Source organism: Cricetulus griseus, chromosome 2 (assembly GCF_003668045.3).
Source record: "Cricetulus griseus strain 17A/GY chromosome 2, alternate assembly CriGri-PICRH-1.0, whole genome shotgun sequence".
NCBI lineage: Eukaryota > Metazoa > Chordata > Mammalia > Rodentia > Cricetidae > Cricetulus > Cricetulus griseus.
In genome coordinates, this window is record NC_048595.1 from 82,558,095 (window position 1) to 82,573,940 (window position 15,846).

The 15,846-nt window shown below is 52.3% G+C and overlaps 1 protein-coding gene across 12 annotated transcripts in view; it reads right to left on the bottom strand.

Annotated features, from left to right (window-relative positions):
• Col27a1 (collagen type XXVII alpha 1 chain) overlaps positions 1-15,846 on the bottom strand; it is a 121,410-nt gene that overhangs the window by 19,295 nt on the left and 86,269 nt on the right. For 9 of the 12 annotated variants that reach the window (XR_004768242.1, XR_004768241.1, XM_035439851.1 and 6 more), the window contains 12 exons: positions 13,987-14,040; positions 13,586-13,630; positions 13,453-13,497; positions 13,172-13,225; positions 12,332-12,385; positions 11,618-11,671; positions 9,922-9,975; positions 8,319-8,372; positions 4,967-5,074; positions 1,465-1,518; positions 1,264-1,371; positions 280-333 (listed from right to left, as the gene is read on the bottom strand). Coding sequence is in view for 10 of the 12 variants with exons in the window: in XM_035439851.1 (XP_035295742.1) it covers positions 280-333; positions 1,264-1,371; positions 1,465-1,518; positions 4,967-5,074; positions 8,319-8,372; positions 9,922-9,975; positions 11,618-11,671; positions 12,332-12,385; positions 13,172-13,225; positions 13,453-13,497; positions 13,586-13,630; positions 13,987-14,040 (738 nt within the window). In the remaining 2 variants the exon portion in view is untranslated. The remainder of the gene's footprint in view (positions 1-279; positions 334-1,263; positions 1,372-1,464; positions 1,519-4,966; positions 5,075-8,318; positions 8,373-9,921; positions 9,976-11,617; positions 11,672-12,331; positions 12,386-13,171; positions 13,226-13,452; positions 13,498-13,585; positions 13,631-13,986; positions 14,041-15,846) is intronic. The other 3 variants (XM_027400296.2, XM_035439850.1, XM_035439852.1) reach the window with 3 other exon arrangements.

Consider the following 15,846-nt stretch of genomic DNA (forward strand, 5'->3'; position numbering starts at 1 on the left):
AGCCTCTGTGTGTTTATTTGGGACTAAAAGGCTGCAGGACCAGATAGGACAGAAACCTTCATATACAGCTGGAAGGACTTGAGACCTGGGGTGGATACTGGCACTCTCTCTGCCCTATCACTGCAGTTCTACCCTTACCCCACCCTAATCTATGGGTCCAGGAGTCTTGTGAGGCTATGAGACCTGGATCTCCTCCCTTCTGGTGGGAAGGATGTCCAGGATGCAAGAGCAGACTTCCAGGGGGTAGGAAGGAGATCCCCCTAAATGGGGGTTACTTACATTATAACCAGCCAATCCTGGCTCTCCTTGGGCTCCCATCCGTCCTGGAGCACCCTAGAGAGGAGAAGACCCTTGCTGGTATGCAGTATGGCTCCCACAGCAGGGACATGGTGGTGATTCCCTCCCCTGACAGAGCCACTCAGCTCAGCCACTCAGCCACCCTGGCACATACAATGATGTCTTGAACCAAGGAGGACAAGGCAGAAGGCAAGAGGACTCTTTTCTGGCCTCTACTGACTTAGCCCTTCCTTCTCTATGCTCCTATATTATATGAAAATGTAGGTGACATTTTCAAGAACCTTTATAACTACCTGAGGTAAGCCACTGTTAGTGCTCAAACTTGTGAGACTTGCAGTTAATGAGTATTATTAAGGGGCCTTCCCCCACACTGCTTCCTCCATCCAATTGCTACCCATGCTTGCATTGCCTGAGTCTGGACTCCAGGGTAAAGCACTGTCTAACGGGTGCTATTGTGTGTCTCCCTAGCTTTTACCCATTACATCACGTGTGTGGCAGGAAACCACCACCATAAAGCTTTACCACGTAAAAGGGTACCGCTCCATTTGTCCAAAGATGTCACAATCCCTCCTCTGTCACCTCAGCTATCACACTCTTTTGCTTTGGCTCAGGACAGTCTAGCAGGGCCCTGAGACACTTCCTGCCATCTAAGGACCTGCAGCACCTCACTCTGTCTGTAGCCAGGGATCTGGCTCCTTCCCCACCCCTCAGCAGAGTTTTTTTTTCAACCAGGGATTACAGAAAGCAGCAGGGACTCACTGCAGTCTGCAGTTGGCAAGGTACATTTTGCCCGCCATGCTTGTGTGTATTCAGGAGCTGTAGCTTTGGGCTGTTCTCAGAGGGATCTGGGGTAGAAATGAGGTGAGTGGAACAGGAAAGCTGGGGGGTTCAGAACAGTGGGGTGGGTGATTCTTACAGGGGAGCCCCTCCCTGTTCTTGTTCCCTCCTCCAAGCCCAGATCCTCACCATTGGTCCTAGGGTGCCCCGGGACCCTTTAGGACCTGGGGTGCCAGGAGGCCCGGGATCTCCAGGGGTGCCCATCTCCCCCAGCTGTCCTTGGTAGCCCTTGGCACCCTGAAGAGAGAGAGAAAAAGAGGATTTGCCTGTGGCCGCTGGCCCTGGAAGGTGGGTGGGGAGGGAGGTGACCATTGAAGGCAGGGGACCTACCTTAGCTCCCATCTGGCCCTTCTCACCCTGCTTGCCGGGCTTTCCTTCAGGACCCTGAGGAGACACAGAAGCAAGAGCAGGAGAAAGTTGAGGACTGAGGGAAGGAGGGCAGCTCTGAGAAGCATCGTGATTGGGAGTTCAATGCCTGGTTCCAAACCCATGTCACTCAGTCTCTATGTGGCAGTGAGGATAGCCTAACTTCCTGACTGGCATCCTGGTCTGTGTCATGGGCACAGCATTTTAGGTGGCCTCACAGAGCTTAAGGATTCAAGTTGTTGACATGGCACATTCACAACAGTGTCAGCTACAGCAGGTGTTTCCAAGGGCAAGGGTCTCCTGCTGCCTCCACCATTGACCTAGTTATCTGAAGCACAGGGACCAGCTCTCTGTACTGAGTCCTCCAAAAAGACTCCTTTACAATCACCTGTTTCCTTGATGAGGGCTTGGCCCAGGTCCTATTGGTGCATAGCTGGCCCTGATAGAGTAACCAAGTGGTTTTGTCCACATCCCAGTCACTGTTGTAGGCTCCCTGTGGGGGGTGTCTTCTCACAGTGGGCATCATGCTGGAACACAGATGCCCTCCCCCCGCAGGTACACAGGCCATTCCCTCTGTAGGTCAAATGTGCACATTTTCTGAAGTCTAGGCACAGATCAAGTGTTCCCAGGAAGAATAACATCTGAGCTGGGGTATCTGTGAGTCTGCAAAACTTAGTACAGTTTTATTCTATTTTATCACATTACCATTTATTTGTATTTTGCATGTAGCAGGGAGCACATGCCACAGGGCGTGCGTGAGGTCAAAGGACAACCTATGGTAGTCCCTTCTCTTCTTTCACCATGGGGGTTCCAGGAACTGAACTCAGGTTGTCAGGCTTGGCAGCAAGCCCCTTCACCTGCTGAGCCATTTTGCTGGGCCCTATTGATGCTATCTAAATATTGATACTATGTTGAAAGACTATTTCTCATACACCAGGCTGAGGAAATGTCACTTCCATTCATTCCATGTCTTCATTTCTCCCTTTGAATTGCTCACTGGAGGACTTTAAGGTACACACAGTGCCAGCTGAGCAGCAATGCTACTGTGCCAATAATAAAACCCTCATCGCTATGACCCTCTTTCCATAGCTTCTTAGGCACCATGTCCTGCCTCAATATGAATCTCAGAACTGGTACAGTGGCAGGGGGATGGGACCAGGCCTCTGTGGGGATAGGGGACCCTGTTTAAAGGGGCCCCTCCAACTTTAAGTACCCCGTGTGAAACTCTGAGATCATTAGAGTACCTGGGTCCTGTCGCAGATAAGCGGAAATCACCTATTGTTGAGGACACAGCTACAGTGTTTCCAGGCAGCTTGGCCACTGTGCATCACAATGCACTTATGTAAAAACTAAGATAGCATCACCAGTCTGTACAATCTTATGTGAGCCCTAGTGTATGCACAGTCCCTCGAGGATGAAGTATCGTCACATAGCGTGTGACCACAGCCACATTTCTAGAAAGGCCCTGGTGGCTTATAAAATGCTATTTTCAAGTAAGCTGCTTCTCCAGGCCGCAGAGAAGGAAGCATTTCTCTAGGCTAGCGATGCCCTGCCAGCCTTGGCATCTGAGAACTGTGAGGGACCACTGAATAACAATCTCCCACTGCCGTCATAGCGACCACAGCCATGCGACCAACCACAGCCACCACCAGCAGCTTCTACGTATTTTTTCCTCCAAACTTTCCTATTTCGGTGCAGTTTTGTAAAGGGTTTTTTCTTACTCGATGTTTCTCTGCCCCACTCTCTGGTGTATGTATGTGTACTGTGTGTGCATCTGAGTATATGTGTACATGTCTGGTGTGCATATGTGGAGGTCAGTGGACATTTCCTGGAAAATTCAAACTCACACTTGTGGAGCAAACACTCTACCCACTAGAGCATCTCCCTAGCTCCTCATTTCTGCTTCATAGCTGAGAATACCAAGGCTGAGTGAGGGGCAGCAGTTTTCTCAAGCCGGGAACCCATGTTTGCCCTTTGAACTCAGGTTCTAAGCCTGGATCTATGTCAGTTGCTCCCCACTCCACAGCAGAGCCACACACTCACTGAGAGAATGGCCTTAGGACTTTGGAGCTCAAAATAACCCTGGCATCCATTCTTTCCAAATTTTCAGCATAGCAAGACTGAGGCCAGAGAGGGCCAGGGGCAACTGCAAAGTCTCTCAGGGGGTTAATGAGGTGAAGGGCCACCCCTTTCCTGCTAAAGTCCTTCTCACCCACATCCCCAGGACTGAGGAGCAGCAGCAGGCGGGTCTGACAGGCGCCCTGCCTACACTCTTGGGCTGGGCAGTGACCTCATCCCCTTGCTTCTGAGGGTGATTAGCACTTTGGCTCTATTTTTAGGTAACAAATATTTTCCCACAGCCAGTATGTTGCTGGCTAATCTGGATCCCTCCCAGACTGGACACTTCAATGGCTCAGAAGCCATCAGGAGTAGGCCAGAAGAAACAAGGGCTGCTGAGCCCAGGTAACTGCACAAATCTGTCATTGGTGAGCAGGCAGATGGGGGTGGGGCAGTAGGTAAGCATCCAGCTCCAGGAGTTTGGCTAAGGCCAAGGTTGGCTCAGAGCAGACACCTGCAGCCCTGACACTCCAGTGGCTTGTTGCAAGGTGGCCAGATTCCAGGAGCCTGGCAGAACACTGAGCTGGCCACAGAGTCCTGCTCCACACACACCCTTGGCCATCAGACAAGTACCGGAATACCTTACCTTCCATCTGTCCTTGTCCCAGTAACCTGTTCAGGCTCTGAATTCCAGTGAGGTCACAGCAGAGGGACAGGATGTACATACAGGTGTTGAAATCCTGGCTTACTGTTTCTTACTGTGTGACCCGAGCCAGGTTCCTTTACCACTCTGAGTCTCTAGCCCTCAGGGCTGCTATCTAATTAAAGAACACTCTGGAAAACACTAGGTATGCTGTCTGCAAACACTGAAACAGAATAGTTTCTGTCCTCTACCAGGGTTCCGGGACTTGGGGGAAGATACTCATGGTGTCTGTGGTCAAGACTGAATAAGGTTCTTCCTGGGTGAGGGGCAGTTTCTGTCTTCTCAGTCTACTATGTGGCACCCCTTTAGTGTCACAGAAGGGAAGCATGAACCTAAGTCACACAAGGTTTTGGCTTCCTTGGGCACTTAGCCAAGTGTCAGGGATGGCTTTCAAGGCTAGGAACTGTCTGGGAGGACAGTTGGAGGCACACAGGGGTATAAGAAGGATAGGAAAGAAGACTGATGAGCAGGTACAGAGGCCCTGAGGCAGGTCAAGCTTGTCCCAGGAGCTACGAAAACAGGCTGGATGTGGAGTTGGATGGGATGAGGTTGCAGGGCCACAGGGAACAGTTTTTCCTGAGGGCACAGGAGGCCCTACAGGAGGGGTGAGCAGGGAAGGGACAATCTAGAAGACTTCTCAGGAGCCTGGACAGGTACGAGCTTCTCTCCCCGAGAGCCCCATGCTGCCACCAGATGCACACTCACCCGGATGCCAGTGATGCCTGGGGGCCCAGGGAGCCCATCTTCTCCTTTCAGTCCCTCCTGGCCCTTCTCACCACGCTCACCATCAGGCCCTGGGTCACCTTTGTCCCCCTGGGTTGGGGGCAACAGTAAGAGAGAGAACACCAAAACCCAGGTCATCAAAAGCTCTACACCACAGGTCACCTGGAAACTTGGAGCCAGTGAGTTGCCCTCTGTGCCTTCAGTACTGGAGTCAGCCTCACCAGAGCCTTTCCCTGGAGGTTCTCTTTTGGCTTTATCTACAGATGAAGAAACTGAGGCAGAGCTAAGTCAAGTCAGTTGGCCCCCAAGTCCCACCCTTTGGAGGACAGTTAATTTTCGGGTGGCACCAAGTCCTGGAAAATGGAGGTCCAAGGAAGGAACTCTTGTGAGTTAGGAAGGGACTCCTCGAGACTGAGGGAGGGAGACTGTAAAAGTCAGTCATATGAAGGGACTCCTTAGGCAGGCTTCAAGGACCCAAAGTAAAGGCGTTGTGGGTTCTCCATGAGCACTGGTTTTGCAACAAATAGTGGGTGTACCCCTTGATGGTGTTCTCTAGTTTTCTCTTCTTCTTCACCATCCTTCACTGGGCAGAACCGAACTGCCTGGGCCCCTCCAGGGCGGGTATGGGCTATGGCTCTGGCAGTGGCTGCAGAGCCAAGCAGTGTCCATCACAAGTCTGTTTTTGAGGGGCTGCCAGGCATGGAGCCTGTGGCATGTTTGTGTGGCCTAGCTGTAACTGTTGTAAGTCTTGAGAGGAAGACGGCATCCCGTGGCAAGCAAGGGGGTGGAGCCAGGAATTGGGGGGCTGAGGAGAAGGCTTGGGATGGTACAGTGTTGTCTTGCAATAGTTAATGGGGGATACTGATAACTGCACCCGGGGCTCAGAGCAGCTGTGGGAGGGGGGAAGATGGAGTGTGGCTTGGCCTGGCCAGGAAGAGAGGCTCAGGATACAGATGTGATGGCTGGAGCCTGACCTTCGAGGTAATGAGACTGGCATGAGGAGTTGTAGGTACTTTCCAGCTTGGCCTGGGGGACAGTCACGGATGACACATGAGGGAGGACAGCTCCAACTGAGGAACGGACCAGCTTAGAGCAGAGTCGGCATGCGGATAGTCTGTATGGTCCCTTTCCACTGAGCGTCTCAGATTCCAAGCACAGCCTGGCACTGAGACCTGTTGGCCCAGACCCAGCTCTCATAGATTCCTCTGGCTCTGGGACTGCACTTCTGGCTTGGCATTCTGGCCACTTGCTGCCTCATTTGAAGGCCGGTTGCTCCAGGTAGCCAAGCTAGGCTTAGGCCAAAACTAGTGTCCAGTGACTCTCCATGGCCTGACTCCCACACAGCTGGAAAGGGAGGGGGTACTCTGGTGCCCATGAGAATAGGTTGTAAGGGTCCCTGAAGACTTCTGGAATACACGATATCTGCCAAGGCTCAGAAAGCCTTCTGGGTGGCCTGTCTTAACCCTCCCAGTCCACAGATGGAAGAACTGAGGATGGAAGTGGAGGCCACAAGACTACCTAATTGAGAGGGCAGCATTCTGAGCTGGGGCAGGGGTGGGGGGCGGCAGTCTCCCTCACACTCAGGTCACCATCCTTGAACTACGCTCAATAGCTGCAACTCTGGCCAGCTTGATCAAATGAGCCTGTACAAATGGAATACGAGAGACTGTGCACTTCACTCAGTACAGCCCCTGGCAGTGTGTGATGTGGGTGACTGCCACCTTGGCCGTTAGCAACAGAGATACTGCACAGGACAGCACTGTGAAGGGCTGCAGCCACCAAAGAAGCAGCTTCCTCCGTGAAGGCGCTCCACAGACATGCACTTTAGGGAGCAAGTACACTTCCAGGACCACTCAAAACCATGAATGTGCCAGACATCTGAGTGACCACTCCAGTCCAAGGACAAGGGTGTGGTTGGTCATGGAAGCCAGAGGCAAGAGTTGTGAAAAGCAGAGGTCGAGAGACTGCGAAAAGCCTGGACCTGTTCTCCTGTCCTCTGTGAAGAAGACTGCAGGGGAAGGGATGAGGAGGTTGTGGCCCCAGCCTCAGATTTCTCATTTCTCCAGCGGGGATGCTGATGTGTCCAGCTGAGAGGCTGCTGGAGCAGCCTGAATGAGTTCATTCTCAGCAAGCCCTTCCAGTATGACATGATTGGCACTACTTGCACACACAGTGTTTGCACCATTAGATCTATTGGTACCACCACCGGGTATGGCCAGCACCTGGCCAAGGAAGTCTCTGAACAGATTCCCCCCACAGTTCTAACTAACAGGAGGAGCAGAGCTGGGAGTAAGAGCAAGTAGATAAGTGGACAACAGGGGGCGCTCTTTCACTTGCAAGGAAAACAGAAGAGCTGACAAGGCACCGGGGTGGGGGCAAAAAGTCCTCTGGACCCAGGGCTACTGTGGGGTGGGCAGGGCATGAGGGCCTAGCTCTGGGGTTGTGAAATTGGGACTCAAGGAGTAGAGGCGCTTCTATGAGATCTGTAGAGGGCAGGTTAGAGGGGACTATAGAGGGTAGTCTCTCCTTAGTCATGGTGTGACCCGAACAGCCCAGAGAAAGACTCCCTGGGGAACAAGGCTCAGAAGGAGATGGGAAAGGCCTGGGGCCGAGAGTGGGGCTACTATATCTACTCATCATCTGCCTGCTGGCAGCTTGGTGAAAGCCCACAGCTCCCACAGGGAGCAGCAGGACCCATGGAAGCACCTGCAATCCACTGGCCCTTCGCTCACAGCCAGACCATTGCCCTGTTATTTTCCTGTGAGCCTCATTTTTTTTCTCTTCTCCTTCAGAATGGGTGTGCAGTCCAGCAGAGCCAGAGGGGATTTGGGGGGCAGAAAGGCCTTGGCTTGCATGTTGGATATGCAGATAGATAGTGGCTGTGTGTTACAGCAAGCCTTTTAACTTCCCTGTGTCTGTTTCCTCTCTGAAGACTGTCCTCTGCTAGCAACAATGACGGTGACACATAGAGGGCTCAGCATCATGCCTGGCACCCCAGTGACTACTGTCTCTTGAGTGGTGGCTTATAGACCTTGTCGATGATCAGAACTTTCCAGATCTTTAAAGCCATTTGGAAGGGAAGGGATAACAGAGCCCCATGCTGGACTTAGCTGACAGAAGCTGGTGTTTTCATGGGAGTAGGGAAGACCCAAGGTGACACTAGGCCAAGCCCCAGGGGAGTTGGCAGTGGGGTGGGTGGGTAGAGCAAGGGCAGCCTTGGCTCTGCTGGTCATTCCCACTGTCCTCTACAAAGGAGATCTGGTCTCTTGGTACTCTGTGAGAGCTAGAGCAAGAATAGAATCTGTTCCCAGATCCTGGTCCATACACAACTCACCTTCAGACCGTCGGGCCCCATGGGGCCAAGGTCTCCCTCAAGGCCTGGCTCTCCCTGGTAGGAAAAGACAGGGTGGTATTACTGGGTAAGGGTGCAAGGGGCTTTCCCTCCCCCCAGAGGGCTAAGGAACATTGGTTCTCAGTATTTGAACAAGTGGATTTTTAAGGGGCAGAAGAAGGGTCACAGAGCTTCTGGCACCCAGCTTCATGGGTTAGACTGGAGAAGCCAGTGTGGTCTGGTGGATAAGAACAGGTTCTGACAAGGGCCGGCCTCAGCATCACCAATGTTTGTGCAACCTCAAGCAGAATCTTAGTCTCTATAGGAACCTGTTTCTTATCTGGAAAACATGGCTGACATCAAATGGGTGGTAGTCACCTAAGACCTCCTTCAGGGAGCTAAAGTAATTGTCCCTGGAACCCTATTCTCACATAAGGAATGTAAAACCAGTTTGTGTTAGATGCCAAGGCCCCATCTAACACCTCTGCTGCTCCTCCTGGCTCTAGAAAGGCTCCAGTTCTCCAAACAGCTGTCAACCTAAAAATTAGTATCTCCTTCTGGTTTTAGAATTCAGAGAGGTCCAGAGGCAGAGTCAGGAGGGGATTCAGGTCAGCAGATTCAGGGATGGCAAAGGGTGACAAGTGAGCAAATTCTGCTCCTTTTGTAGCCGTGGCAGGCATCAATAATCAATCCACTAGAACATAAGCTCCATTAGACAGGCCTTCTGTTACTCTCTTAGTGCTCCTAGACTGAGCAATATGCCTGATGCACAGTGGGCATCGGGGGAGTGTTCATCTACCTCTCTAACTTAATAAGCGTAGACGGGTCTTCGGGACCTTTCTTAACACAGACTTCTAAACAGACACAGGGGACAAGCGTGGCGGCCACACACAGCTAGTTTTTCTAGATGCTAAGCTCCCATATTCTCTTCTGCCCTGAGGCCTTCCCCTCTCACTTGGCCTTGTTTCTGGAGTCGCTGGAGATTGGGCATGGGGAGTGTGAGACATCATAAAGAAGACAAGACGGGAAATGAGGATATGGGGTGAGGACTGGGTACATTGAATGATGACTGTGCAAACTCTCTCTCACTCATGGGCCTTACCTACCCCTCCTATAAGGTGCCAAGGATACCTGCTGTGTCCTTACATGTCCCAGGGGTCCACATTCAGGCAGAGGCGCAAAGAAAAGAGAGGTAGACATAGGAGTCTCACGGGGCTTATTAGAACAAGGAAACCTTGTTGGTTTCTTTTGGAAAGGTGACAGCTAACTGTAGAACAGTTTTCGAAGAAACATACTCAAAGGGAAGCATTTGGAGGTTAGACACTTCTGGAAGCCCTGAGTTAAGCCAAACAAAGTTAATTTCTTGACTGGGGGCCTTCTCAGAGACTTGCAAATGAAGCTCTAAGTGTGTCACAGGACAGCAAGCATACTGTGGTGTCCAACACAGTGACCACAGAATGCTTTCACTCCACAGTGATGCTGGGTACCCAGGAAGGCCAGCCAGAGCTGTCAGGACTCCGGGGGAATCTGAGAGGCTCTGGGGTTGATCCAAGCCCACTTCTCACAAAGGACTGGGAGCTCTAGAAGGAAAATGTGTTTCACTTACCCGCTGCCCAATGAGGCCCTGCTCCCCAGGGGGGCCCAGAGGTCCAAGGTCACCCTAGGAGAAGCCAAACACAATCCATGTGGGGGGGTGTAGTCAGCCTCAGCCTTTGCCAGCCCTTAGTATTTCCAGCTTTGACTAGGACTGGAGAAGCTGGGGAAAGTTACTTCTTGAGAACAATAGAGAAATGTTAACACATCAGCCCAAACCCCTGCTCCAAATAAGTCCTGGCCATGGGATTCTCCACTAGGCAGCAGGACCACCTCCACCATCACACAACACCATCACTACAAATACTACCAGCACCCAAAACACCAAAACTGCCATCACCATCACAGTCGGCATTACAATCACTACCATCACCACGGCCATCCCAACCAGCGTCTCTATATCACCACCACCATGATGGTCACTATTGTCATTACAAACAGCGGGATCACTGTCATCCTCACCATCATCACTACGTAACCACTACTATGGCGGTCACCACCATCATTATCATTATCGTAACTAGCACTGCAGTCAGTACCACCATCTCTGTTGTCCTCCGGATCATCACTGCATCACCACCATGGTCAGTCACTATCATCTTAATTATCCCCACTGCCATCATTATCATCATTCCTACCATCATTACTGCACTACCATCACCAAAGCCATCATTACCACCAACACAATCCACACCGCCACAATATATCCCCACCACCAGAAACACCACCATCACTGCATCACCCCCATGACTGCATCACCATTGTCACCGCCATCACCACCATCGGTGCTGGTCATGATGTTCTAAACTCATTTTCATCCAAATGAGCCGGACCTTTCCAAAGTCCTGAAGGAACGATGTCATTTTTCAGTGACAAAGTCAAAGTGGGCAGCATAACTAGGGAAACCTGGGTTGTAGCCAGTCCTGCTGAACATCATTCTTCCTCTTCCTTGAGATTACCCTGCCCCCGGGAAGGCCTCCAAAGAGCCCTCCTCATTTGGAGATTTGCACACCATGCTTCCTACTGGTGTCTGGACCCTAGGAAATAGAGCTTGTTGCCCCAGCCCAGCCCTGATTGGAACAAGCCAGTCCCATGCAGCTTATATGTGGGTGGCACTTCACATATAGGTGGCTTTCTTTATTGCCTGGGGAAAATGAGACAGATCTGAGTCAAGACCACTAGCTCCAGGCCTGGTTCAGGTCTCTCAGAGTGACAAGACACTGGACCACAAGACAGGAATGATTTGCTTCCAGTCCTACAGTCCCTTGGCAGGTGCCCCTGGGACTAGCTTTTACGCCCTCAGCCAGCCGGCATGGCTCCTAGGCTCTCAAGTCTGCAGTATAATCAGGGTCCTTCAACAGTGGAAGCGGGTGGGATGGGAGATCCCTAGGGCTGGGCATCAATAGGTGCCTGTGTCCTCACAGGTAACAGGGTCACCTGTGCTGAAGTTCTGATGGTATCATGAAGACCAGGAGGGGCAAATTTCCCAATGGGGGACCAAGACAGGTGCCAGAGAAAACACAGCTGTGCAGGGGACAGTTCAGGGGCTCTGAGCTGGTTGGGGACTCTACTGTGGCCACTCCCTAGCCAGGACAGAGACCCATTATCCCAAGCACAAGAAAAGCCTGTTTCTCCTCCAGGGAGAGGACAGGCTGCCAGCTTGGAACTGGTGTCAACAAGTCATTTTCCCATCTTTCATCTTGTCTCACCTTCATCCCGGAGTCCCCAGGAAGGCCAGGCTCTCCCACTGCACCCGGTGGCCCCTGCAAAAAAGAAAGCCACTGGTCTCTCCTGGAGCAAGGGCCGGCCCCTTGCTTCAGGTAAGCAAAGGCCCAGAAAGAGCAAAGGATGTGCTCAGGTCACACAACAGGGAGGTACAGAAGAGGGGTTTGCAGCAGCTCCTGAGTCCTGGCAAAACTATGGGTTTGGGTGCAGGTTGGCAGAGCCTCACACCACCCAGCAGCCTCTGCTTGCCCACGAGTGCGGTTTACCACACAGGAGCCCTTGGCAGACATACAAGGAAAATGCATGATCCAAGCGAGGTTGTGGGGAAGAAAAGACCAACGATGGGGCAGGCCTTGGCCTCTCCTGCATTTTCCTGACACTAAGCCAAGGTGGTGAGGGTGGGGAAGGGGACCATCAGCAGTCTGGATCTCTGTTCATGATCCTGTACAGTCTTTAGCAAGGCAAAAGGTAGGGAGGGCCCCCGAGAATGTCCTATATCCCACTCAGTGCTGTAAGGCAGGCTCCCAGCCCCCAACCCTATGCCCTGCACAGACGTGTCATCTGTAGGTCTCTGCAGAGCCAGCCTGACGGTTTCTGTAGGCCAGGACAGGGATCAAGCAGCAGGTGGGACTGCTGACCAGGAGGGCTACAATGCCCCAGTAGCGACAAAGGACAAACCAGGGTTCCTTGGCACTCACCTTCGGTCCCATCTCTCCTGGAGGACCAACTGGCCCCTGAGGTCCCTGAGAGCCCTGGAGACAGACAGACATACAGACAGTTAGACTCTGGGTTCCGCTATATGGGGAGCTATGGGGAGGCTGGGTCACAAGGACTGGAATTGTAACTGAAAGAGAAGACCCGCACACTTACTTCCAACCATATACAGTTCCTCTTCACCCATCTCCAGGGTCTCCTCAGCATCCAACTCTACCCCAGCAGGGCTGCACCCCCATCCCCTCACTACAATGCACAACTTCAGAATTTTTCTCACTAAGCCCTCTCCTCTTCTGCCCTCCCCAACCCACTCCCAACTACCTCTAACCATCCAGGGTTCCAAGGTGCAAAGGTTCTTCTGAGTCTCCAACTGTCTGGCTCCCTGCAGCCTCCTTGGGGAGACCTAGCACCTCTGCCTCTCCAGACCCACCCCTTGGGACATCTTCTGAAGGACAAGCCATGTGCCTATGGCTTTCCTTGTCCTTTCCCTGTCCTTCACAAAGCTCTCCCTGTCCTTCCCTCTCTGCCCTCCTTCCTTTTGCCTTTCTAGATACTAAGTGTTCCCTCTATACATTTTTCAGGCCAGCTTCACAATCTTGGGGCAAATGCAAGTCAGCTTTCCCCATTTAGTAATGGATCCAGTGGTCAAGCAAGCCAAGACTCACCCTAGAACTCAGGGCCAGGCTCTGCATCTTTGCAGGCCATGCCTAGCTCTGTCTTTTCCACAGATAGGGATCTGCTGCTAAGTCAGCAGTCCCTGCTACAGTCAGACTAAGACAAAACTTCCAGGGCAGAGGTATCAGAGAGAGAGAATAGATACTTACCGGTTCTCCTGGGAGGCCCTTGGCACCTGGAGGGCCCGAGGGGCCAGGAATGCCCTGTAGAAAATACAGGTGACCTTAATCTCTTAGACCTTCTCCATTAAGCTCATCCCCTTGGCCTCAGGCTAGTTCTATGGTGTATCTAGGTTCCTATTCCACACTTATTGCCGAGATGGGGCCTCAGGGCACCTGTGGATTCCCACGAAGGTCAAAAACTCATGTTAATCTTTCTCTACCTGCCCCAAAGTCCCATGCTGAGAATTTCCAGAATGGACACTACTTACAAGGAAGCCTCTTGCACCTGAGTGGCCTCGCTCACCAGCTGCACCCTGGAAGCACAATGGACATCATTAGAGGCATGTGTCACAACAATTGAAGGAAGGACAAGGGACCTATTATGGGTGGGGCCTCACATACCTGCTGTCCTGGCTGTCCAGGTCTGCCCCGAGGTCCCACACGGCCCTGTTGGAAGCAGAGCATGTGGGGTGGGAGAGGGGCTCATGAGGACACTTTAAGAGAGGAAAGGACCCAAGAGGCCAAATGCTTCCTCAACACACTGACTGTGGGCATACTTAAGATTTGCCAGTCACCACAGAGGAGTTGGGGTCAAGAACCAAGGGCCTTTCCCACTGAAGGGAATAGCAGAGAGCATACGTGATGCCCTCAATGGCCGTCTTTTGCTTTTGTTTGCTATGGGCTACAAGAGGCTGGATAGTGGCAGAATGAGTTGCTGGGAACATACCCTGAATCATTTTGGGGCCTATCTGCTACTTCAAGGGGCCAGGGGTTGGAGGGACAAACCCAGGGGAGGTCTGTACCTTCAGGCCCTTGGACCCCTGCTCCCCAGCTGGTCCATCAGGTCCTCGAGGGCCCTGGAAAAGGAAGAATATTCCAGAACAGTGCACTGGACGGCAGGGGTCTCCCTTGGGCTGCGAACCAGGAAGGTGAGCATGCCTATAGCTTCTGCCTTTCCCTGTTCCTCCTCTTCCACACCCACAGCCTGAGACAGGTCATTCCTGCAATGGCTTGGGTGGCTCTTCAGAGGTCACAGCTGAGGGAGTCAGCTAGAGACCCTAAATGCATTGGATGTATGGGTCAATGTATCTAAAGTGTCCTGGGTGACTGCCACCAGCCAACCTGTTTCACAGATGTGGAGACTGAAGGCTGAAGCAGAGAAACTTGTGGCCATGTTCCCATAGCCAGGCTTTAGCTTACTGCCTCCTACTCCTTCCCTAACTCGACCTAGTTCTCGGGAGATGAAGGCCAGCAGGGGTGGGGCTTCCCAGGTCATAGTCAGAGGTGGGCCTGAGAGACGCTCCTGGTTTGGAGGTCTCTGTGTGGCACAAGCTCACACCTCCCTTGGTGTGGAGGCTCAGAGGCCTGAGTCACACAGCCTACTGACCACCCTCCTGGGATCAAAGCCTTTTTAAGAGAAAGGACATAACTTAGCGTCAATAGCAGCAGACAGAGTCACAGAGAAGGAAATATGGGAAGGGGCCTGGTATGGAAATGAAGGTAAGGGAAGAGCCAGAACTGGAACCAAAGCCAACCAGATGCCTGTTAATTCCTCCACTGTGTGTCACCCTTCATCTGGATGGGGGTAAATTTCCTGTCACAGGAGATATCAAGCTAGGACCTCTAGGCTTGCCTTCCAGGAAGGCTGTACGTGGAGTGTGACATTGGAGGAGACAAGGTCTAGAAGCCAGGGTTAAGCTGTAGAGAAAAAGGTGTCATATTCCTGTCTGGAGGAAAGAAGAGAGAGTGGCTACCAGCCATCTTGGATGTCCAGCTGTTATGCAGGGATAATGTACCTGGAAGGCTGCTCTGAAGGCCCCCCAGATACCCTCCTTTCCTTGTGCCCTGGGAAGGCCTTCCTGTGGCAGGCAGGCTAGGGTTTACATCAGAACCACATGCTTAGAGGCCACATCAGAAGACTACCCTGGGGTTGCCCTCCAGCAGGCCAGATCAGTCTCAGCAGAACCACTCCTGCCAGGGGCAGATGATCCTGCGTACCCACAGCGTCCTGAGAAAGGGCAACAGGAAAGAGAGGGAAACCCAGCCTCTGTGGCCACCCTAGGGCCAAGGCTCCTGGGAACTGACTGGGTCTGTATATCCAGCCAAGCAGCTCTGTGATGGCCCATTTTACAGAGGGGGAAGCGGAGGTTGAGGAGGGGAAGTCAGCTGTTTGATAACACAGGGAAAGAGCCTTACTCTGAGAGCTCAGGTATAGCAACAGACACTCCACATCTCAACAGCCCTTCAGTAGGAACTCCTCACCTGAACAGATGGGGAAAGCCTCAGAGAGGTAAAGAGACTATAGCCTAAGATTGCACAGCCACAAACTGCCCCACTCATGGTCTGACCAGGTGCTTTTATGGGATGCTAATGGGCCACTCCTGTCTCCAGACCTTCCAAGTCTACCCTACACTTGGGCAGGAAAGCCTTCGTGGCCTTGCACATCTCCCATGTCCATCCCATGGCACCTGTGGGGAAACAGACGCAGAGAGCAAAGAGTCTTCCAAAGGACACAGGGCAATCCAGGAACACAACAGACTTGGCTAGAACTTGTGTTCCATAGGTGTGGTGGGCACCTCTCTAGGTCCCTATTTCAACTGCTGCTAAACCTCACAGAGGATGGCTGTGGCTCTCACATGCTTCTCCTAGTCCTGAATATGCCT